Genomic DNA, 24224 nt, shown 5'->3' with positions numbered 1-24224 from the left:
TTGCAAAAGCTCAATTGGACATGATTCCTAAGTACACTTTCTGCCAATTGCCTGTGTGTCTGCATGTCAGCTATGAGTCACATGGCTATGTGATTTTCCCAGGAGTCTAGCAAACGTGATTACTTCATCATTACTTTCTTTGTTATTCTTTTCTTCATAATCAAGAAACAAGCATAGAGAACAGTGTTGCATTCAACTTAAACGTCATTAATTAACTTACCTGCATGCTGACACCACACTCCCTATTGCCTTCAGTAGTTCTTCCTAGAAAGACACAAAACATGACTGAAAATGACACCATCTTGAACACAAGCTGCTTGTGCCAACTTAATGAGGTTTTCCCGGTGTGTGTGGTGTTTTTATTGTATTTATTTATTTAATTAAAGTAAATAAAAACTAGAACATACTTTTCCTGACCAGGTCCTCCCAGCCAGTCCTTGCAGCAGTGCACTCAACACCATTCCCAAGTGTGGAGCCACCAGAGACCCGGTCTGCTGTTTAGCAATGGAGGCCATTGCAGCTGCCCCCTGTGCTTTCATTTTCCAGGACTGTGACTGCAACGCTTTTTGGGTGATAGCAATGAGCTCCTGCATATACAGCCTGATGCCACCAAAACTACCTGAATGGACAAGCAAAGAAGTTAACAAATGGATGAGTATATACCCACTTCAGGTTGGCAATTGTCTTCATCATTGTTTGTTTATTGTAAAAATGTATCAAAGTCACTGCTTTGTTCACGCCAATACTAAATAATACACAGTGACAGCTGTCACAGTGTTAAGAAACAATAAGTTGTAGATGATTTTAGGGGTCATATAGTATGCACCAAAACATTATCACACCAATCCAAGGGTCTAATTCCTCTAACTCATGTACATTATACAGGAGTAAAGTGTATGAGGACTGTAATGCTTGTATATTTACATCGCAGGTGTATGATCACTATGTTCTGCTTGTATAACTTGACATGGCAAAATCAATACGTGAATTAAAAGTGGCTAAATATCTCTGCAATACCATTTACTAAAATTTATAAAAATTAAAATAAAAAAAATAAAATCACCATGACCAAATCTGCAAATACCTACCAGGAACATTATCCTGCCAGACCTCTGTCCACAGGGTTGAGTCTCCATTTTCCCCTTGCTCTTCATCTAGAGCTTCATGCATTCCTAGAAATGCCAGGGGCAGTGCCTGCTCAGCATGGTTCTTCAGCACATCAGGACTGTAGTGCCCAATGGCATGCACCGTTAGAGCACAGGAGGATTTATAAATTGGCTCTAAGACATGGGGAGGGGAGGGGGAGAAAGAATATTCTACTTCAATATGCTCCTCAGCCTCCTTAAAGGGTACATAAGGACCTTTTTATTTTATTGTGCTACATGTTCCCATGTGTTGCTACGTACGGTGTGTGCATTGTTTTATTCATTTTTATTTACATTTTGACCACTTTTGTAAACTTTTAAATTGCATTCCCTGCCTCAAGGTGGCTTTGAGATGGATTTACCAGTGAGCAGGAGGATGGGAAATGTAGTTCTGAGAGGTCCATGCAGGTACATGTGAAGCCATCTTGAGGCAGGGAATGCAATTTAAAAGTTTACAAAAGTGGTCAAAATGTAAACATTTTTTAAAAAAAATTAAAACAATACACACACCTTACGTAAACAGTTGTAGCAATACATGGGAACATGTAACACAATAAAAAGGTCCTTATGTACCCTTTAAATTAAACTGTTACAGTGTTTTATGGGTGTCTAAAACTGGGAAGGATGCTTTTGCCATAAGATGCCCTTAAGGTTCTCCATTATTCAGCTATACCATTAACGTAGAACAGGATCAGCCAAGAGAACATGTAGATATGTAAAAGGCAAAATACCATCAGCAATGAGAATGCATAAAACAAAATACAAATATTTAAGAAATCCCACAGCAGCCAACATAGCCCTTGGTGGTTAAGAATGCATACATTAAAATACATTGTGTTTCTGAACCTGTAAGTTATACAACATATGGTCTACAACTACAGGGAACAATGGAAGACCCAATTACATAGTATACTGAACAATTCTACGCTTTCATTTGAGTTCTAATTGTATGTTACCTGTACAAAAGGGATGCAGTATGTCTAATTAAGCTCAAAACTTAAAAGTAAAATCACAAGGGCTTTCTGTATTATAAAAAAAGCTTTCTAACTATCATACCTTCTTTTTCAAGATACCAGGTGCAGAGTTTCGTAAGAAGCTTTTCCACGCTGCTATCTTTTGCAGTCTGTCAAAAGGAAATCAGGTTTAAAAATCACTTGAAAAACAATAATATGATCGGTTCTGCTAGGAATAATTTGAATTTAACTCACCCGAACTACATGTCCCAGAGCAAATGCAAACGATTTTTGAACCACGCTACTACGGTCATTTAACCCGTTCAGCAAAGCACTCATCAGTTTACCTGCACCAAAACAGAAAGACTGTCCAATTCATAAGCACAATAAAATGTGTAAAAAATATTACCTTGGTTTAGTTTAGAAGCTTTTCGTGCAGAAAAGGGTGATGTTAGTAAATCAACACATATTTTCTTCTCATGATAACTGGATTACTTACAGTACTAAATCTTACATCAGGTTTTTAAACATAATCACTCCAAAAGCACTGGGAAAATGCATGCAACTATGAATGGAAAGATCAAATATTTACTGGAAGGATTAAAAGGCAATAATGATTGGATGAATGACATGACTGTAAGCAAAATACCTGAGTAGGGTGTTAAGTCTTGAGGACACTGTACAGTCAGAGATACAATGACGCTAGCGCAGGCTCCCTGAAACACAATTGAAAGGATTTTGTTAATTCAAATGAATTGAATATTGCTCCAAGATGATTGAATTGGGCCATCAATTGATAAACAAGGATTTAGGGTAGTGGTCAGAAAGATTTTGTTTTAGCAGTTTATTAAAGTATTGAGATTCCTTATAGCAGCCTCGGCTATAATGCAATTTCCAAATGGGTTAACTAATTAGCTGGTATCATAACTGATTTCCACAATGCAAGCCTATTGATCTACCACTACTGAAGGACGATGTGTTGTGTAGTAGTGAGGGTTCCAGTTTGTCTGTACACACAGTGGTCACCTCAGTTAAGCTAATTGTGCCCCAACTGCGAGCGCACACACACACACACACACACACACACACACACAAAGGGACAAGCATTCATTTTTAACCCTCTGCGGTCCATTGTCGGACTGGGTCCGACATTGCAATTATTCCTCACTGGGTCCGACATCATTATAGCAACGCAATAAACAGGTGTTTAGTCGTTTTTTCTCCGGAAAAAGCCGAGAAAACCATTCAATTGCCGAGTGGGAGCGACAGGAGCCAAGTTGGGAAAAAAAAAAAGGCGTATCTCATGATTAGTCATACATGGTATCAGGTATCAGATAACGGGGCGGTCATATTAAACAAGCTGGCTGAGTGCGTCAGCGCACAGAGACTATCATGGACATTTGCAGAGCTTTTTTCAGATGTTATAGTAATAAAATAATGACTTGGATCGCATTATTGAGGCGTTTGGTGATAAAACGAGTGATCCGGAGATGATCGATCGGTATGTACGACTATTACTATTATTATTATTTATTTCTTACATAGGTGAATGCTATAGCAAACGAAAGGGTGGGGCGGGGCTGGAGATGCCTAGTGAGTGCTTTGTTGATATGCAGGGCCATTTAAACCCGTTAAAATACTTTTAAACAGCGCGTATAAAATTAACTGCGCGTGTGAAAATTAATTAGACCTGGCGTGCCTGACGCGCAATTAATAAATGGACTGCAAAGGGTTAAAGAACACCATACTGAGCTCTTAACACATACCTTAGGACCTACCGTACAACCTTACCTTTGTGCCCAGTCCTACTGCACCTTTCAACAGGTCACAAAGTCTCGGTACCAGCTGTCCAAGAACAGAAACATCCAAATGTTGCAGGCACTGCAATACAAAATCATCACAACCATTTTATTTTATTTTACATCAATTGACCCCAAAATACAATTGGAGCGTTCAAGTCATTAACATTACATTTATAGAATTAGAATCTGGTGACTGAGACCAATTGGAAATAAACATAAAAATGCAGTATTTAAAATAAAAAAATGTAAGTACTGCAAATGTAGAAACAAGTAAAGTTTATGTTGTATCAACACTGCAGACTTGAATACATGTTAAAAGAAAATATCTCCACACAAAACTACAAATGGTAAATTTATGAAGTTACTAGATAATGGGTCTTTTTGTAAAATATATTAATTGTAGATTTGAGACAGATCATATAAAAACTTTGTACATTATACACTAACATAAATAACAGACCACTTGAACAATCTGCATTACTAAATGTGTAAATTTACCACGTTGATGGTCTCCATCATTGGAGATGATTTTGCAGCACTAAGCCTGGCACCATCCATTGCTGTCTGAGGAGATAATACAAATAGAGCTAATGTAACCTACAATGTAATAGCTTCTGAAAATCATACAGTGCAGATGTGTAGTATAAATAAACACACAGTGGGCCATATTGACAAAGCTTTAACCTATGATGCATACCTGTCAACTTTTGAAAATACAAAATCGGGAGCTGGGAGTGCAATCCGCAATACCTTTTTTACTGCTTTCCTTGTGGGGGGGGGGGGGGGGTTAGTGCGTGGCTAAGTACGTGAACTTGCCTCGCGTACTGAGTGCAAGCCTGCCGCAGGGCTCCCCTGGGTCCTAAACCCTGCTAGGTACAAGGGGATTGCAGTAACCACACACTGGCCATGCCTTTTGCAGACATTAAAGTTTTGCTGACATAAGGAGGTTTAACAGTAGAGTTTTGAGCAAAATATGGGAGAAAATCTGTCCCGGGAGATGTCCGGGAGAAGGGTCCAAAATACGGGAGACTCCCGGTGAATACGGGAGAGTTGACAGGTCTGATGAGTTATTTAAATAACGCTTTACCTAAATTTAAATTTTATTATTACGAAACCTTCCTAAACTGTTAAAAGATGCCAATAACAGCCTACAACAGTTAAATGAAAACCAAACTGTCGAAAAACAGACTTCTTGAAAAAGCATTCTTAGAAATGACTCACAAGTTAAAGATTTTTTAACAGGGCCCAGTATTTCAAATCCCACTTCAGGTCAGTGACTTACTAAATGTCAGTCTGGCAATAATTTGAGTTCCCTGTGCCTTTGTCTACCCATGTGTTCCAGTAATGAGACAATGCAGCATCTCATCTTAAAATGATACGCGTTTAATTTTCATACCTTCTCTTGGTCGGTGGCCCGTAGACTGAGGTAGTTAAGAACTTGTGGCTCTAACACAGTTAATGACTCCAGCAAGGCAGGAATCAGTCTTGGCGCATGAGGCTTCAGTCTGGTGCCAGCACTCTTGCTGATCTTGACCAGAGTCTGAATACTGAAAGAGGATAAATGTATAGTCTAGTTTAAAAGCAGGTGGAGCCAAAACACAGATGCTTTTGTTTTTCCTGGAATCTGGTGGAAACTGATTGCAGTAAGATTCTTCTTGCAAGCTATAAAGCTAGAAGCACTTTCTCAGAAAAACATTTTGCAACATGGAACCTTACTATAATAAAATGTAATATTTTAGATCAACATATTGAAACCAAATAAATAAACAAAACATGTAAAAAGATATATATAAACAAATATATATATATATATATATATATATATACACACACACACACACTACCGGTCAAAGGTTTTAGAACACCTCCATTTTTCCAATTCTTTATGAAATTTACGCAGTTTAATGTCTCAATGTACTCTGAAATTAAAGCATAGAACAAATAAACAATTGGAGATAAAAAAGAAATCATGGAATCGTTTTGTTTAACAAAATTTAATCTAAATTTTTGACTCAAAGTAGCCACCTTTTGCAGATATAACAGCCGAACACACTCGTGGCATTCTTTCTACAATGGAAATCAAATATTGTTCGGAAAGTTCTTCCCAACACTGTTGCAGAAGTTCCCACAAATGTGTTGCACTTGTAGGTTGCTTTGCTTTCACCCTTCTGTCCAGTTCATCCCAAACCAGCTCGATGGGGTTTAAGTCTGGAGACTCTGCTGGCCATTCCATGATTTGAAGCCTACCGTCTTGTTCTTTTCTTCTAAGGTAGTTCTGACATAGCCTGGAGGTATGTTCTGGGTCATTATCTTGCTGTAGGATGAACCCCTGACCAACTAGGCGTATACCAGAGGGTATTGCATGGCGCTGCAAAATGCTGTGGTAGCAGTTTTGGTTCAGGGTGCCACTCACTCTGTGCAAGTCGCTGACTCTGGATCCAGCAAAAGAGCCCCAGACCATCACGCTTCCTCCTCCATGTTTGACAGTTGGTGTCACACACCAAGGAACCATCCTTTCGCCTACTCGACGGCGTACAAAAACCCTGCGTGATGAACCGAAGATTTCAAATTTTGATTCATCGGTCCATAAGACCTTCTTCCAGTCTTCAGTAGTCCACTGGCAGTGCTTCATGGCCCAGGCAAGCCTCTTTTTCTTATTTTGCCATCTTAGCAATGGCTTTCTTACTGCCACTCGACCTGTCAAACCTGCAGCTCGAAGTCTTCTCTTCACAGTTGAAACTGAGACTTGATTACTTCGACCAGTGTTAAGCTGTGCTGGAAGCTGTTGTCCTGTGAGCCGCCTATCACGCAAGCTGTTGACTCTCAGAAACTTGTCTTCTGATTCTGTTGTGGCTTTGGGTCTGCCAGACCTCTTCCTGTCAAAGTTTCCTCCAGTTTCCAAGTGTCTTTTGATGGTGTAGGAAACTGTACTCACTGGCACCTTGGCTTTCTTTGTAATTTCTCTAAAGGAAAGACCTACACTTTTAAGGGTTATAATGGTCTGTCTGTCTTCCTTTGTTAATTGCCTTTTTCTCGCCATTATGAGAGCAATATACTACTTTCTGCAGTACAATACTGTCCAAATAATGCTTAAGAGGGTGTAGTAACACAGTCTGTTCCAACACTGCTTTTATACAGACAGAGGGTTTGTAAGTAATCAACAAAAGTTGGGACACCTGTAGGAATTGTTAACATCAACTTTCAAGGCTTAATTTACTTCCATTGCTGCAGAACAGCTGTAAGTTGTTAACCCATTACTTGTTCCCTGAAAAAGGCCTTTTTGTATAACTGTGAAATGTACATTATTTTTCAGTTTTTGGAAACCTAAACTTTTTTTTTTAACCTCTGGCAGTTTACCGCTTACCTTTGTACCATTTCAGGTTACTCACTGGACTTGAACTGCTTAAATTTCAATAAAAACTGGAAAAATGGCAGTGTTCTAAAACTTTTGACCGGTAGTGATATATATACAGTGCCTTGCGAAAGTATTCGGCCCCCTTGAACTTTGCGACCTTTTGCCACATTTCAGGCTTCAAACATAAAGATATGAAACTGTAATTTTTTGTGAAGAATCAACAACAAGTGGGACACAATCATGAAGTGGAACGAAATTTATTGGATATTTCAAACTTTTTTAACAAATAAAAAACTGAAAAATTGGGCGTGCAAAATTATTCAGCCCCCTTAAGTTAATACTTTGTAGCGCCACCTTTTGCTGTGATTACAGCTGTAAGTCGCTTGGGGTATGTCTCTATCAGTTTTGCACATCGAGAGACTGAAATTTTTGCCCATTCCTCCTTGCAAAACAGCTCGAGCTCAGTGAGTTTGGATGGAGAGCATTTGTGAACAGCAGTTTTCAGTTCTTTCCACAGATTCTCGATTGGATTCAGGTCTGGACTTTGACTTGGCCATTCTAACACCTGGATATGTTTATTTGTGAACCATTCCATTGTAGATTTTGCTTTATGTTTTGGATCATTGTCTTGTTGGAAGACAAATCTCCGTCCCAGTCTCAGGTCTTTTGCAGACTCCATCAGGTTTTCTTCCAGAATGGTCCTGTATTTGGCTCCATCCATCTTCCCATCAATTTTAACCATCTTCCCTGTCCCTGCTGAAGAAAAGCAGGCCCAAACCATGATGCTGCCACCACCATGTTTGACAGTGGGGATGGTGTGTTCAGGGTGATGAGCTGTGTTGCTTTTACACCAAACATAACGTTTTGCATTGTTGCCAAAAAGTTCGATTTTGGTTTCATCTGACCAGAGCACCTTCTTCCACATGTTTGGTGTGTCTCCCAGGTGGCTTGTGGCAAACTGTAAATGACAATTTTTATGGATATCTTTAAGAAATGGCTTTCTTCTTGCCACTCTTCCATAAAGGCCAGATTTGTGCAGTATACGACTGATTGTTGTCCTATGGACAGAGTCTCCCACCTCAACTGTAGATCTCTGCAGTTCATCCAGAGTGATCATGGGCCTCTTGGCTGCATCTCTGATCAGTCTTCTCCTTGTATGAGCTGAAAGTTTAGAGGGACGGCCAGGTCTTGGTAGATTTGCAGTGGTCTGATACTCCTTCCATTTCAATATTATCGCTTGCACAGTGCTCCTTGGGATGTTTAAAGCTTGGGAAATCTTTTTGTATCCAAATCCAGCTTTAAACTTCTCCACAACAGTATCTCGGACCTGCCTGGTGTGTTCCTTGTTCTTCATGATGCTCTCTGCGCTTTAAACGGACCTCTGAGACTATCACAGTGCAGGTGCATTTATACGGAGACTTGATTACACACAGGTGGATTCTATTTATCATCATTAGTCATTTAGGTCAACATTGGATCATTCAGAGATCCTCACTGAACTTCTGGAGAGAGTTTGCTGCACTGAAAGTAAAGGGGCTGAATAATTTTGCCTGCCCAATTTTTCAGTTTTTTATTTGTTAAAAAAGTTTGAAATATCCAATAAATTTCGTTCCACTTCATGATTGTGTCCCACTTGTTGATTCTTCACAAAAAATTACAGTTTCATATCTTTATGTTTGAAGCCTGAAATGTGGCAAAAGGTCGCAAAGTTCAAGGGGGCCGAATACTTTCGCAAGGCACTGTATATATATATAAACACTATATTATATTCAATTTGATTGTAAGGGAATACAGTGATTTTAATAGTAATTTGCTTTTTAGTATCAATGGTCCTCTTGATTTCACCACACACAGCCTACAGTAGATATTTCTATGTTAAACATACAATTGCTGGAGGTATACCTGAGCGCCCGGACCTCGGACACATTACTCATGATGCCCTTTTCTAAGAGGCAGGGTAGAAGGACTGCAACAGTACGTTGTGCTGCTGCACTTGAGGGCTCGCACATTCGCACACAAACCTACAAGGGAAAAAAAAAAAAAAAAAAAAAAAATGACTGATTACAAAGATTTAAAACACAGCCTAATAAACTAATCAGTATGCACTAACTAATTTACTGCTGTTGTGTGTTGAATTCAGGAGGATAAATCAGTGCCTTTAAATCATCACATAAAAATAATAACATTCTGATTAAATTACAAGAGGTCAGTAAAATCTTTTTTTAAAAGTGACCTTGATGTAACTCCTTCTGAAACTAAAATCTTTTGGAACTATCAAATTTAAGCAGACTTACTTTACTCAAAGTCTTAAGTGTTAGATCAGCAGCTTTCCGGACTGATTCCTGTGGAAACATTAATTGAAAAGATCCAGTGAGCATGAACAGTGGTGGGACAAATAAATAAAATAACATAAAATAAAAATAAGAGAAACACCTATTGTACCATCTATAAATCACACACACTTCAAATTGAACTGTCCTTCCCACGAAGTGTCTCAAACTGTCTTGAAGAGACCAAATATGAAGAGAATACCTCAGCATGTTAAAAATCGAAAAAAATCATCATCATTTAAATTATGATAAGGATGTGTTTTAATCTATAGTTTTCCACACATTCCAGAAGTTTATTATACACTCATCTCTGTGGAACTGCTTATTGAGGAATCAAAAAGAAAAACCTGTACATCTGTAGTGTATTATCACTATGCTTAAAATATTTTCTGAAACACAGAAAAGCTGTACTTGCAAACAGACCAGAGTTGACAAATTACCTTGATATCATCCCTCACTCTGAACAAAGTTTCCCAGATCTCTGGAAGTTGGTCAATGATGTCATCAAGTTGCCTTCCTCGTATTAAATCATTCAGTGCCAAGCAACTACATCAAAGGACAACATTGAAAAAGAAAAAATGAATTATTGAACATATGCTAATATTGAGCAGACATCAATATAAAAAGATATATATATATATATATATATATATATATATATATATATATATATATATATATATATATAAACAGAGCTTCCTTTTTGGAAAGCCTCTAAGGAATTGTTACCAGTTTTATTCCAGGACATAACGTACCTTCTCCCTATGATTATTTACAATCATGTCCAGGGGATACCTCTTTCTTGAAAATACTGGTTCATGCATATGTAACAGAACCAATATCAAAAGCCATGTACTCTCCATAAAGTGTAAAGGAAGTATATATTACTAAGGAAGTGAAAGTGAGGTAATATACTTATATACCTAGATTCTCGAACTCTCCACATATTATTGGTTAGGTTGGATATTATATCTTGAAGAATCTCTTTCAAGTATCGATCAACCTGTGTAGAGAAGAGGTTGCAAGACTTTAGCTTCAGTACACTGCATTCACTCCTCACCTAGAAGGCCCATTATGAAAATGGATTTTGCTGCTGTTTTAAAACGCTATTGACTATATAGACTATAGTATTTACAGGTATCCTAAAACATATAAATGTGATAGTTTTTCATTGATCATGTTAGCAGTCCTTTCCAATTAGTAAAATCATCTTTTAAATGGCTGAACTACAGCAGCTATGTATATAACTACATTACAAACATACATTAAACAATAAAATGATAAAAAGGAGACATACAGATTTTTTGTCAGTAACAAGAGCATCCCATATGCTGGTCATTGCCTGTCGGATTCCCAAATTGGGATCAAACTGATAACGGTAGAGACGTGGCACCAACTGGGACAAATAGGGAGTCAGCTGCTCTCCAGCCTTCGCTGCTATCATGTTAAAACCAAAGGCAGCTCCCTAGCATGAGAAACAAGGAGACAGAGATTAAGCCATTGCAGCAATCCCAGTAACAATTAAGTTAAAAACAAATTAAACCTCTGATCTTGAAATGTCTTAAATGGTATCCATTTGTTTGATCAATAAATGATTGTAATATACATTAACAACAACAACATAAAACTATAATTCAATAGTTTCTGGTGACATAAACCATGAGAGTACTAGCTCGAGTAATGTATTAGAGTCACCAGAAAGAAAACGAAGAAATCTGAGTAGAAGACTTGATTGGAGAAGATTTCCTTGTCACTCAAGCCCCTCTGCCTAACATACCATGCGTTATTCTGCTCTTCCACACATTTTCCCTCATCTTCTATGGATACAACTTTAAATCTGAAGACATTGTTGTTTGTGTTGGCATTGACAGTGTTTTGTTGTGTTCATGTACTGGCGGCACACAGGCCTCGTGCCACCACCAACGTTTATCATTGTTCACCATGTATTATGATAATAATAAATACATTACCTTTCGAGAATTCCACATGGCATGATGATTGGCCAGGTTCATAAATTTGTAGACTAGGTCTGGTTGATTAAGGTCACTGGCCAGTGCACAGAGCTCTTTGTAGGTTGACAAGCTTTGACTGGGAATAAAATAAATAAATAAAATAAAACAATGTAATGTAAAACAGGATGGTTTCAAAGCACTTTATTCTATGAGAATCCAATACTTCTCAATGCAATAATGAGGTTATTACATCCAAACCATATTTCTAAGATGTTTTGTCTCCCAAAATATTGCACATTGGTATAATCGGGTAACTGTTTGTTGGAATCAGACAATTTTTTGAATACAAATGGTTCTCTTTTCAGAGCAGGGTCTGAGACATTCCTGTACCTGTATTATTATTATTTTTTTGTACTCTTACCCATCTGGGGTTTTTCCCAGTGAACCACCCTGAAAAACCTCAGTGTCCTCTGATACTCCGTGCTTGGCCCTGAGCGGGAATAAACAGACAACGTCCAGATTATTTTTAAATTTTAACCAACTATGCATCATAATAAAAAAAAACAAATTGCCAATTTAAGCAACTTGACTATTAAGATGTACAGCCCAGGATGTTCTGTAGACTTTATAATAAGGGGTGCAAATGAGATGAGCATGGATGGCAGTAGTAGAAGAATGACTGCAATGCAATACAGCATCTGTGCAAAGATTATAGGGGTAACATTTTAGCTAAAGCTTTCTGAACAGGGTCCATAAATGCAGACTCAGAAATTTACTTGCTTTTTATGGTACACCTGAAAATATTTTATCTTACAATTTTTGATTCAACGCTAGTATAATGAAAAGCACACATTACCGCTTTCCAGTCATCAGGGTCTCTACTAATGTGGAAACCAGCTCTTGCTGATCCTGTTCATTGCCCAGTTCATACACCATACCAAGACCCTTGGAAGCAACATCTTGGCTCAACTCTGAAAGCATTACAATAAAAGTGCATTAATGTAGTGTTGTCCATTTAACACGTCATAGCTTCCCTACTATAATATAAAAGCACTGCATTTCTGTTTAATGCAGTTAGAATATATATATTTATTTATTTATTTGTTCTTTTGAGAAGAAAAAAATATTCCACTTTCAAACAAGTTTCTTTCCCAGAACTCATAAAGTGCTATTATGTTGCTTGTAAATGCATTTGAATAAAATATTATTCCACCACAAATAGATGGAAGGCAGAATAACAGCCACTATTTAGTTGTGTATCCAAATATTAGATTGCATCTAAACAAGCATGAACAACAGCACAAAAAGAAACATTTGAAAGATGTAAGGGGGGTAGCTGTACTCATTCATAGGTCACAACTCCAATTCAAAAGTCACTTAATTAGTTTTTAACAGAAATGTTAATTACTTACCATCAGGATCAGACAGGATGGAAATGAATGCAATCTGAATTTCTTTCAGATGAGACTGACCAAAAAGAAAGAAAAAACAAACTTAAAACTATAAATTACTAGAGCAGAGGTGTTACAATGCATACAAAAATGAAAAGCACCTACAGCATCTTTGTGAGGTTAACCATTTGCTGTACCAAACTGTTATTTTACCTTGATCTCCTTGTGCTGGCTGAGTTTCTTTACCAAGGATAGCAGCCAGATGCAGGAAGCTTGGCGGACATGAGGGTTTTGACTGATAATGTATTTGTTGAGGATCATATTGAGAACCCAGGGCACAACATCATTCACCGTCACTTCTAAAGGATATTAAACAAATAAATATATTAAAATTGAGAGACAGTCAACTGATGTGTATATATATATATATATATATATATATATATATATATATATATATATATATATAGACACACACACACACACACACAAACATGGTAGTGATGTTGTTTGATAAATAATTAGGGCTTCTGTTTTTCTGTTTTTATTAATTTTTCGGTGCTTATTTTTGGCTATTTTAGAGTTTTTTCTTTCGGGGCTTTCACTTTTTATATACAGTCCACACCACTTATTTGCATATTGGATAATTGCATAAATTGCTTAACTGCATAGCAAGCAGCTGGTCTGGTTTTTTCACTGCATCATTTTCCATGATTGTACGATACGATTAAATGGATTGCGCCTAAATACATAATTCTCTTAATTGCTTGAAGCTGCGCGGTCCCGGAGTCCATTGTACATTGCATTTAATTTGGATAATTGCAGAATGCAAACAACATTCAAGTGTTTATATATAATTTAATTTTTTTTTAAGAAAACACCCTTTGAGTGTTTCAGCAATAGCAGTGACATAGAGCGCATAGCAACAGCATGACAGCGGGAAAAGCCGGCAAGAAAGACACAGAAAATGGCAAAGCGAATCTGTGAAACTCAAGCCTCAGCACACTACGAGCCTTCATAGAGGCAAATGGTTGTCAGTCTGTTTATCAGCAAATCAGCCGCGCTGTAGTCACAAGACCTATAGTAAGGTACTGTACACACCAGCTGTTATGTACTGTACATTATTTTACATTGTTTTACTTTTCATATTGTGCGTTGCCAGCGAATAGTGTTGTTTGTTTTGAGTGCATAACCTATTTCAAGTTGGTTTATTTTTCTGAACTTGTTTTTCTACAGCAAGGAATTGGGTGGTATGATGTGCAAGCTCTGCCAGAAACACAAAAAAAAAAGATTGCAAATGATCAGGGGGTAAATGGAGCAGTGTAGCCTGGGTATGAATTAGGGTGGATTATTATTATTATTATTATTATTATTATTATTATATATTTAAGGTAAGGCACTTTTATTTTTGGGTTAAAAGTGATCCTAGCTATAATGATCTGCCACCCAGCTGTACAGAATTCCTGGGGAGAACTCTGAATCTGATCAAAACGAGTCATATATACATGTATACGTACATATAGACCTATTGTCATTGTATCTCATTGTATTCCCTCACTACGGTTATGTGCATGACCTCACACCGGTCCTGAGCCCATGCAATTATGCAGAGTCGACTACACTGTATGAAATTAGTGTTTTCGGTTACTTTCCAAAATGTTTAGGCGTTTTTTTCTGTCAAAATATTTATAGTAGTAACTCGACAGTACTTGCACACTTAAGTTGTACCTTCCTTTACTGTCTTCCACAACGAAATCCTTATGGTCATGGGCACATTCATCTAGGGTTTTTGTGTGCAGCCATTTTTTAAAATTTCGCCACAATTTGCAATTCTGTTTTAAATCCTCTGTATCTTAACTGTAATACAGCTTTAAATCCTGTGAACAAACCTCCATTCCTAATTGTAATCTCGTTTTAAATCTCATAAGTGTAGTCTCCAATAGAAATGTAGCAATGTGCTGTCAATAAGTAGTTGGGGTGGGTTAAAGTTTTCAGAATAAATCAAAGATAGATACAAGTCAGGAAGGAGGGATGTTGCCCAGCTGAACTGGGAAACTTTTTTTGTAGTAAGTTTGATTTTTTAATGGGAAAGGGGTGGTTAGCGTGACTTGACTAACCATTTCCACTGTTTTTCCGATGTTTATTAGCTATACACCAATTTCATTTTTCAGGGGTGTTTTATTGTTTTTTATCGGTTAAAACTGATATTTAGAAGCCCTATACATAAACTACATAAATGACAACGTACCTGCGGGCGGAATGTATTCTTCCTCAGTACATGTCCATACATCTCGTGCAGCTACAGCGCTAGTCCCAATGGCAGCACTGGTGATTGCTTCTCCCACTGTGAATTGAAGCTCTAGCTGCTTAGCCTGAGGCAAAAAGAAATTAGTGGTTACCGTAGATCAAGGCAACTACTTAGAATGACAATTTCAAAACAACGTATGCACGATGGGCTATAGCCCCTAGTGGACTCCTTTAGGAGCCATAGAGTTGATAGCTTTAACAATACTCTTAACTAAAGTTAAATTACATTTTTGGCTTTTTAAAAGTACACTCTTTGCCATTCCAAATTCCAATGATGACACATTAATACTGTATTACATTTCAGGCAAATCTAGTATTGCATTTCAATTATAGTCAAACTTCCATACTTCCACAGAGTCCATAAGTCCTTGCAATAATTTCTTTTGATGAGGAAATTCTCCGTCTCCCACTGGAAAGAACCCCAATGTCTGTATAGCTCGCTCCTTCATCTGAAACAAAGACAAACTATTACCGGTAGCCTTTGTTCAAATCTCTTAAGCAAAATTAATTTGTTTCCATGATTAACAACCACACATATAGATCATACAAAGCTAGCAAATAACACAAACATTATATATATATATGTTGCTACTTTAACAATAGCAAAAATTTGAGGGTTCTACTGGGGTTTTGGAGCTTTTTGGCAAGCAAGAAATTTTTTCAAATTTATATCTGGAAAAATGATCAAAATCCGTTTTAGCTTTAATATTTGGCAAGCACTATATTCCACCTACTGGACACATACTAAAGTGGGTTCAATTTTTCTTTTGTCTAGACTGGACTACAAAAAAAGGTTCAGGTTAAAAACCACATGATTGCTGTAAACTCACCTTATTGCTCTCCTTGCCAGATGGTATTCTGGCCAGCAAGCTTTCTACCAGATGTAGCTTTGTGAAACCTCTGCCTTCATTGGGTATTAGCAGTCCTCCATTCCTACTGATCTCTCCCAGCGCTGTACATGCTGCGACAGTCAAAAGAGGAGAGGGGCTATCTAAAAAGGAACCTAAAAATTAAGGAAATTAAACAAAAACATTATGTTAGTCTTGATTTGTTTTTTCAGAAACTGTTCAACTAAAAAAAAATATCAGGAATAGACTGAGGGCTCAAATAAATTACCAATAGTATTTGTGGCAGACCGGATCAGTTCTTCATCTTCAGGAAGACTTCTGGTGATCATTGGCTGTTCTTGATTTTGGATATCAGCTGAAACTTTCTTTTTGGCTAAGTATCGCCCTACCAGGTACCCCAAAGCCAAAATTGCTCCATGCTGTGTTTCTGGACTCTAAAGAGAATACAATAATAATATTATATGCTGTGTTCTTATTCTTAATGATGTCCCAGAACCCCCTTGATGAAATATTCTCACTGTAATTTGCTGCAGGTCATCACTTATTCTCTATATAACACATACTAAAAATCCATCTCTGTATGAACTTTATGAAGGTACCCATATATGAAATTCTTCCCTACACAATTTACATTGAAATTCTACCAAAAATAATTCAGTGCTTGACAGATGCCAACAGGGAAAAAAAATAAAATAAAACACAATCCCCCACAAATGCTTGTTTAATATTGTTTTCTATTCCTCTCTTAAATGCCCTTGAAAGGCAACCTGCCATTGAATGCATCCCCCCACCCACATCACAAAATGATATCTGGTACATTCCTAAATGATCAATTATGTTTTGGTTTGTTATTTATCTTATTTTATCCAGGAAGTAAAAAAATGTAACATATCTATATAAAATCACAATTGTAAACCATCTCGGGCATGTGCTCAGTGGCACTGGCTTGCACGGTATAAGATCATTAAATCAGTCTTGTTTGTTCTTTCCATTCCCTCAGTCCACGGAATTCACAGGAGAGCACTTTGTCTGATAGAACCATTAGAAGTACTCTTTTTGAAAGCTCAGTGGAAAAAAGACTAGTCACCACAAAATAGAGCATAAATAAAAAATGTTCAGCATTTAAGAACCAAGTCACAGCTGATAGTTGATTCTACTTACATGGTTGTCTTTTGTGATCTTGACAAGATTCTGCACAGCAGTCTTCAAATCATTCCCAGACATGGTCGATACCACCACTGCATACAGCTGCGCAGCCAGCTCCCGCATATCTTCTTTATTGGTGTTCATTAAACCCTGTGAAACCCAAGTACCATTAGATGCTGTACGACTTATACTGTATGTGTTTTAAAAAGAATAATCTTCATTTTCAGTAAACAGCAGTCTATCCGAAGTGCTGAAAAAGGTGTTCACTGGAACTGTGTGCGGGTATACACATCACAATTTTAAACCCTCATTACCTTAATCCAGTCAATCTTGTCAGTGAATTTAGCTGCAAGCTTCTGTGGATAAACAGACACCACTTCCAACAGGCAGTACATGACAGGAACACCTACACACAAAAAAAAAAACAAGATATAAAATAAATTTGAAACTTTAGTGTTTGATTTTGGGTGCTAGCTGAAGAGTAAAAACGTACATTTGTAACCTGCAGTATTAACATGTTTTATGTTGTGGATAGTTCCTACTGCAAATTTAGATTTACACAAGCACCACAATTAAAGTAGTGTTGTAAGGTCACTGTATATTGTATTTAAGAAATACAAAATAAGGTTTCAGTGATGCTTGCCTGGCCTGCCTTGTTCACGCTTCCTTTCAGTTTCTATTATTACAATATATTTGAACTGGACTGACACATGCTGCTTTTCCTTTCCTTTATTTCATTTTCACACACAATTGTTTGTTTTTTAAATAAATCCTGCTCGCCTGAGTGGTGTTTCAACATCACCTCCGTGTCTCTTCTCCATCTGTCAGTGGTTACCCACAACCCCCCTTTCAAAGTGTAGTTCTGATTGGCTGAACCTGCTCCCTGAATTAGGATTTCAGTTTAATTTGATACAGCTGTCCTTATAGCAGATTTTATAGCAGATTTTACTAAAAACAAACAATTGAGATAAATAAATATAACTAATGGGTTTTAAAAGCAGCCAATTGCTTTTAAAAGCAGATTAAAGTTACTCTTATGTCAGTGTATGTTATGAAATTAATATTACTATTGTATATTTATTTATTTTGTGGTTAATAAAAAAATGCATGGCACAGGAACATTGAAACCTGCCCTCCCAAATTCTGTGCAACAACTCAATCTTGATTTTCATACCGATGTGAACGGCATACTAACCTCCAATTGCAGACAGCAACTGCTGAAGCAGCTCCATGTAAAGCTGCACAGGGTTTGAATCCCCTCCCTTGGGCACCAGTAACGAATTGTGGTTTCCAGACAGTAGGTTTCGGACATAACTTGCAATAGCTGGAGAGTTATCCTGCATGTCAGCCAGACTCTGGGAGGTGGGCATAGCCCCTGCACTGTGAGCAAGGCACATTCGTAGGTACAAGATAATCTGAAACAGGCAATCAATATAATTGAACCATACTGGAGGTTTGGTATGTTATAACCTAGGATTAACACGCTATGATTGAACTAAATTATTAGACCTCCCTTTAATTGGGCATGTTTAATAACCTCAGCCAATTCCAGTTTTGTATTTCTAAATATTCACACAGCAGATGGAAAAAACAAACACAATTAAAAGCATCAACATATTTTATGTTCTAGGATAGGATATATACATTTTTTTTTTTATTAAACTAATACGAAACAAATTCCTCAAGAATATTAATTACCTCTCCAAATGCAGAAGGGTTAAAAGGAAGGGTAGAAGTTCCAACAGTGTACTTTGCTGGTGTTTCCATTCTCTGTGATGCCTAAAATATTAATTTAAAAACAAATATTTACATAAATCAAAAAGTAATGACACACATCATCACTAGAATGTTTAGGTTCTGCAAAGTGCAAAGATTTTTTTTTTTTTTTTTTAAAGCTGTTTAAACTGACTGTCAATGGCACATGTTAGATAATAACATGTATGGATAAAAGATTCCTCGAGTTTAAATCCAACTTGAATGCAATTTAAGTAGTGTAATTGATAAATGAAAGCATCATTTAGTACAAATGCAGGAAAGCAACATACAAAATCCCCTGCCAGGGATAAAATCACACATTACTTAAGTCCCCTAAATGCCGTACCATGTTCAAATACTTAAAGGATTATGTGCACCTGGCAGGGGATAAGTAATTGTTTTGCTTATTGACTTAACCTTAATTACATTCAACAAAATTAACATCCCATTCCACAAACGATCAGGATGTCGGATCACCAAATGATGAATAGAAATTGAGTAAGTACCTTTTCCTGAATGTAGCTGACCATTTCAGGGAAGGAAGGCATCGGTATAGAACCTTCCTTTTCAGTAGTCTTGACTGGAAACGCTCTCAGTACACGCTGAGCTTCACCATGAACTTCTTCACGACTGTGGAAAAAAAAAAACAATAATAAAAATGTTCAGCCTTTTACTTTATCAAAAGGACATTGCTGGTGTACCATTATCAACTCCCCAGCCAGCATGGTATACTTCATCCACATACTGACCATCTGCCAAAATCTCACTCTACTGCCAGCTGACCCATTTCTGATATCACATTGTAAATAATTTTGTCTGGTTTTCACAACAGAGTTATCTGCTATAATGCAACCTCGATGTGGTATTTACAGTCCAATGATACTCAAAAGATGGAGGCATCGCAAAATGAATGAATAAATAAATAAATAAATAAATAAATAAATAAAATAAATACTATTTTTGTGTAATCAGGTTTTACTTGATATTTGTTTGACTTCCAACCCACAATAAAATACTTACAGATCTCCAGCAGCCAGAAGGAGGAGGTATCTGGAAGGTATGTGGTCAGATGCAAACACTGTGCTAGCAAATTTCATAGCTACTTGACGAACCTGCACTTCTGGCTGTGTAAAAAAAAAAAAAAAAAAACTGTTTTTAGTAAGCTGTTTAGAAAAAAAATATTTGAATTCCTGAATACAGAGATGAAATTGTTTCACATCATAAAAATATTCAGCACAACGGAAATGGCACTAGTGGTAATTTATATTATTTTCTATGACAACGTGCCCTCCCAAGTTAGAACAGGGCTTCTGATTTTCGGTACTTTACCCCAACTTTTCTACTCTCCTTTAAGAATTCAACTGACACCTGTTAAGCCATTTGTGTATTTCAAATCACAACTGAGAAACGTGTTAATAGTAAAATTGATTTAATTTACAGGTTTTTTTTTTTCTGTGAAACAACTAAATTGGCTTTTAAATTGGCCAAGCCTTAATTTCTGATTAACAAGCAGAACGTACAAATGAGATCGTAACATGTTAATCAGTGACTGATCTTTATTAAAGTTATAATGAAAAATAAAGTATTTTACGCTGGACACACTTTATTACAATCGTTTTGCGTGACTGTATTTACACTGATAAAGAGGAGTCGCTTCTGCTTTGAAATGAAAAAGTAAGACTTACGATTTAAAAGCACATTAAGTTGTTTCATAGAAAAACCCTGTAAATTAAATACATTTTACTATTAACATGCTTCTCAGTTGTGATTGAGATACACAAAAGGCTTAACAGGTATCAACTAAATTTCTAAAAAGGAGAGTAGAAAAGTTGGCAGAAAACACAGAAACTCAGAAGCCCTAGTTATAAAGCAGTTGGGAAGTTTGCCTGTCCACTGCAGTTTGTATGCTCTGCATAAGCTTGGATTTAAAACTTTAGTGGTGCCAGTCAAGGTATTAAAACTGATGTACCAAGTCTTCATGTGAAAAATCTAGGGGTCAAACCGTAATTACAAAACTCAGGTCTAGCTCTGTATTAAGTTCTACAACAAATACTGTCATTTTGTTGTTATGGTCATTTCAAATGTCAGGGATGCGCTGCATTTTATGGCATGTAGTTTAAAACATAAACGCCAGCAAATATTTAGAACTCACACAATTCATCTTGATTACCTTTTCCATATATGCAGCAACAAGAGCTTCCATGAGATTCAAAAGTGCCCCTTGTAAAGAGGTATACGCTCCCACCATCAAGGAAAGAGCTTCCTGAATGGAGAGTCTGATCTCAGGATCATCCTGAAATGCAGTGATTTCAAGACATTAAAAAAAAAAAAAAAACTCACATTTCAAAATCAAGTCAATAGGTGCTGTACTGCCAATATTCAATTGATTAAACCTACCTTGCACATAGCTTCAAAAAACTGTTGAACTAGTGCTATATCCTTTGAAAAGAGCTCAGGCATCCGACTAATGAAAGACAAAAAAAGGAAAGAAGTAAACAGCAGCAAAATGAGTACTTTTAGTATTTTAAATAATTTGTTAACATTACAAAACATTTCAATGATAAAAATAAATAAATTGTACTGGGGAATGTGTAACATTATGAAAATCCATTGTTTTGTTTGTGACATGAGTCTCTCGGTAGCCTGCCCCTCTGAACTGCTAGTCTTAATTTTAATTTCACACTACGACTTATAAATTATAACTGATTTCTTACTTATTAAAAATAAACGCATATTAAATATGAAGTATACTTTATATGAATGTTACCTTGATAACTTTCCCACAGCAGAGTAGGCTACACACAGCAATTTAGGATCCTAGGAGAAGAACCAATGGTGTTGCATTTATCATCTATACATCAACACAAAATTATCACCATTATCAAATATTATTTAATCTTCAATAGAGAATTCCAATTGTAAACACTTTTCTTACCTCTTTATATTCATTAATAAGCTTTGTCAGTCCGTTCAATAGCATGAGACCCAGAGGCTTATTATTGTCAGGGCAACTATCAAAAGGGAAAACAAATCCAAATGAGTGTTTTATTTATTATTTCACAGCTAAAATTTGTAAATATTTCAAAGAATAAAAAAATAGAAAACACATCAGTACAGGAGTTGAAATGATCTTAAAGGTGAGGAAGCTAAATACTGCCGTTATTTATTTATTATAAAAACAAGGGGACTGTGTGAAAACAAACATCTCTAATAGTGTGTGCGAGTCTCTTCAGTGTCAGTTAATATTTCGATATGTCACTGTAAATCAATTGAATATACGCATTTAAGTTATAGTTCAAATAAAAATGGTTATAAGACACCCACCCACCCATGCAAACAAAGTTAAAGAGATGGGGCAAATCCCCCTTTAGGACCACTGCTGAGAAATTACGATTAAAACTACATGAATCTTTTGCCCTGTTGAGTCTCAGTAGACTTGGGTGTCTTTCATGTCCCCACTGTGTTAAAAAGAAAAAACACATTCCTATTAATTTGTATTCAACTTAAACTGTAGATCTCTATAACTGCTGTATACATCTCACTCATTGTAAATCGTTGTACAAAAGAACATGAAACCAAGGTATTTGTTAATGTCGTTAATATCATTAATCAGAACTTACACCAAACAAATATGATGAACAAACTGCAAGGACAGGGATCTCAATTTGTTATTAGTATTTGCACCAAACAATCCATCATACACCACCTGCAAAAAAGAACAAGTATGTTAATGACATTAATCCCCAGCCATAGCTTCAAGTTAGAGCTATCTAAAAATAAAAATAAAAAAATAGCTCAAATTAGATGGAACATTGAAAGTATGCTTACAAACACTTTATTGATATATAAATCAACATTTTTTATATATATATATATAATCAATTAATAGAAGTTCTGCATTTTGTCCACGGCAGTCCAATCATAAGTGAGCGAAGGCGGGACATATACAGTTGAAGGTATTCTCTGCCTCGGTTGAAGGTCTTGAATAGGTTTAACCAATGGGAGTCAAAGATCTGGAGTAGGTTTAACCAATGGGAGTCAAATATCTGCCCCTTGTTATGCAGGTGTCCAATCATGAGTGAGCAGAGGCGGGACATAAACCGTTGAAGGTAATCTCCGTTTCAGTTGAAGATCTTGGGAGTTTAACCAATCGGAAAGTCAAAGATCTGCCCTGGTTTTGCAGCTGTCCAATCATTAGTGAGCAGAAGTGGTACATAAATATGCTAGGGTAAGCTGTGTAAGAATAGCTGAATTTTGCGCGATATTGCTTATTATTGAGACCGTTATTGAAAATTATATTGAGAACTTTAAAGTAGTATTTTGAATTGCTTTTTTAAAAAAAATGGAGACAACAGAGACTTGGTTAAAAGAAGAACTTTCTCAGAAAAATTGGAGATTTAAGGGAGCTACACACCACAAATACCCAAACTGACACAGGAAGGGAAGGGATATACTCACCACTTCCATTCAAATTGTGAAAAGCATCTGTGGCCTATTGGTAGCTGCCAATTAAAAAAATTATACTGCTAGAACAATCTTTTGTTTAATACAGAAAAGGCGATATGGAACATCACAGGCTAAAGCAATCTATGATGTCTAATGAAGTCAGCACAAAAACATGAGTGTTCCCAAAGTCACTTGCAAGCCACTGTAACACTCAAAACTTTTGAACAAACCTGGACTGCTGTTCAGCTGGATGAGCAGAAGTGTAGGGATTATTATTATTATTTATTTCTTAGCAGACGCCCTTATCCAGGGCGATACAATACATCGTAAGTAAGAGAAAATCGTGAGGTTCTAACGCTTGATTGATTCTGCTGTTTACCTTGGCAAGCAAGAACCGGCATTCACAGGGCACAATGAAGGCACCAATTCCTCAAATAGAGTTAATTATGTGGAATTACTTTCTCTGATTTCTGACTACGACAGCATGTTAAGCAATCACTTGTCAATAGCCACAGTATTCTTGTGTACCACTAACAAGATTCAGAACAACTTAATCTCTTTGGTCTCTCAGGTTCTGCTATAGGCAATAAAAGCAGAAGTACAGGAATCCAAGTATATAGCTGTAATGGTAGATGAAACAACCGATGTTGGAAATGTAGCTCAGCTGTTTTGTGTTTTCAGGTATGTGACTGACAGTGACCCAAAGGTTGTTCTGTGAAAAGTTGTTACATTTACTAAAATAAAAATAATAATAATAATAATAATAATAAGGTTTTTAAAAAGACTACATTCCC

The 24224-nt window shown here is 36.7% G+C and overlaps 1 protein-coding gene across 1 annotated transcript in view; it reads right to left on the bottom strand.

Annotated features, from left to right (window-relative positions):
- The window catches only part of LOC117409438 (proteasome adapter and scaffold protein ECM29-like), a 44815-nt gene that overhangs the window by 7973 nt on the left and 12618 nt on the right, over window positions 1-24224 (bottom strand). Inside the window, exons 10-43 of the mRNA XM_034015483.3 lie at window positions 22605-22690; window positions 21920-21995; window positions 21752-21801; window positions 21382-21448; window positions 21155-21277; window positions 20005-20108; window positions 19491-19614; window positions 18928-19008; window positions 18425-18644; window positions 17544-17635; window positions 17245-17379; window positions 16352-16517; window positions 16066-16238; window positions 15583-15684; window positions 15177-15300; window positions 13142-13287; window positions 12950-13004; window positions 12394-12508; window positions 11959-12027; window positions 11556-11673; window positions 10883-11050; window positions 10509-10588; window positions 10026-10131; window positions 9550-9597; window positions 9158-9276; window positions 5297-5447; window positions 4399-4464; window positions 3890-3979; window positions 2748-2814; window positions 2354-2445; window positions 2202-2268; window positions 1089-1280; window positions 408-619; window positions 221-264 (exon numbers count right to left, since the gene is read on the bottom strand). Coding sequence (XP_033871374.3) covers window positions 221-264; window positions 408-619; window positions 1089-1280; window positions 2202-2268; window positions 2354-2445; window positions 2748-2814; window positions 3890-3979; window positions 4399-4464; window positions 5297-5447; window positions 9158-9276; window positions 9550-9597; window positions 10026-10131; window positions 10509-10588; window positions 10883-11050; window positions 11556-11673; window positions 11959-12027; window positions 12394-12508; window positions 12950-13004; window positions 13142-13287; window positions 15177-15300; window positions 15583-15684; window positions 16066-16238; window positions 16352-16517; window positions 17245-17379; window positions 17544-17635; window positions 18425-18644; window positions 18928-19008; window positions 19491-19614; window positions 20005-20108; window positions 21155-21277; window positions 21382-21448; window positions 21752-21801; window positions 21920-21995; window positions 22605-22690 — 3728 coding nt within the window. The remainder of the gene's footprint in view (window positions 1-220; window positions 265-407; window positions 620-1088; window positions 1281-2201; window positions 2269-2353; window positions 2446-2747; window positions 2815-3889; window positions 3980-4398; window positions 4465-5296; window positions 5448-9157; window positions 9277-9549; window positions 9598-10025; window positions 10132-10508; window positions 10589-10882; window positions 11051-11555; window positions 11674-11958; window positions 12028-12393; window positions 12509-12949; window positions 13005-13141; window positions 13288-15176; window positions 15301-15582; window positions 15685-16065; window positions 16239-16351; window positions 16518-17244; window positions 17380-17543; window positions 17636-18424; window positions 18645-18927; window positions 19009-19490; window positions 19615-20004; window positions 20109-21154; window positions 21278-21381; window positions 21449-21751; window positions 21802-21919; window positions 21996-22604; window positions 22691-24224) is intronic.

The sequence above is a fragment of the Acipenser ruthenus genome, chromosome 2 (genome assembly GCF_902713425.1).
Source record: "Acipenser ruthenus chromosome 2, fAciRut3.2 maternal haplotype, whole genome shotgun sequence".
Taxonomy (NCBI): Eukaryota; Metazoa; Chordata; class Actinopteri; order Acipenseriformes; family Acipenseridae; genus Acipenser; species Acipenser ruthenus.
This window is presented reverse-complemented; position numbering and strand designations above follow the sequence as displayed.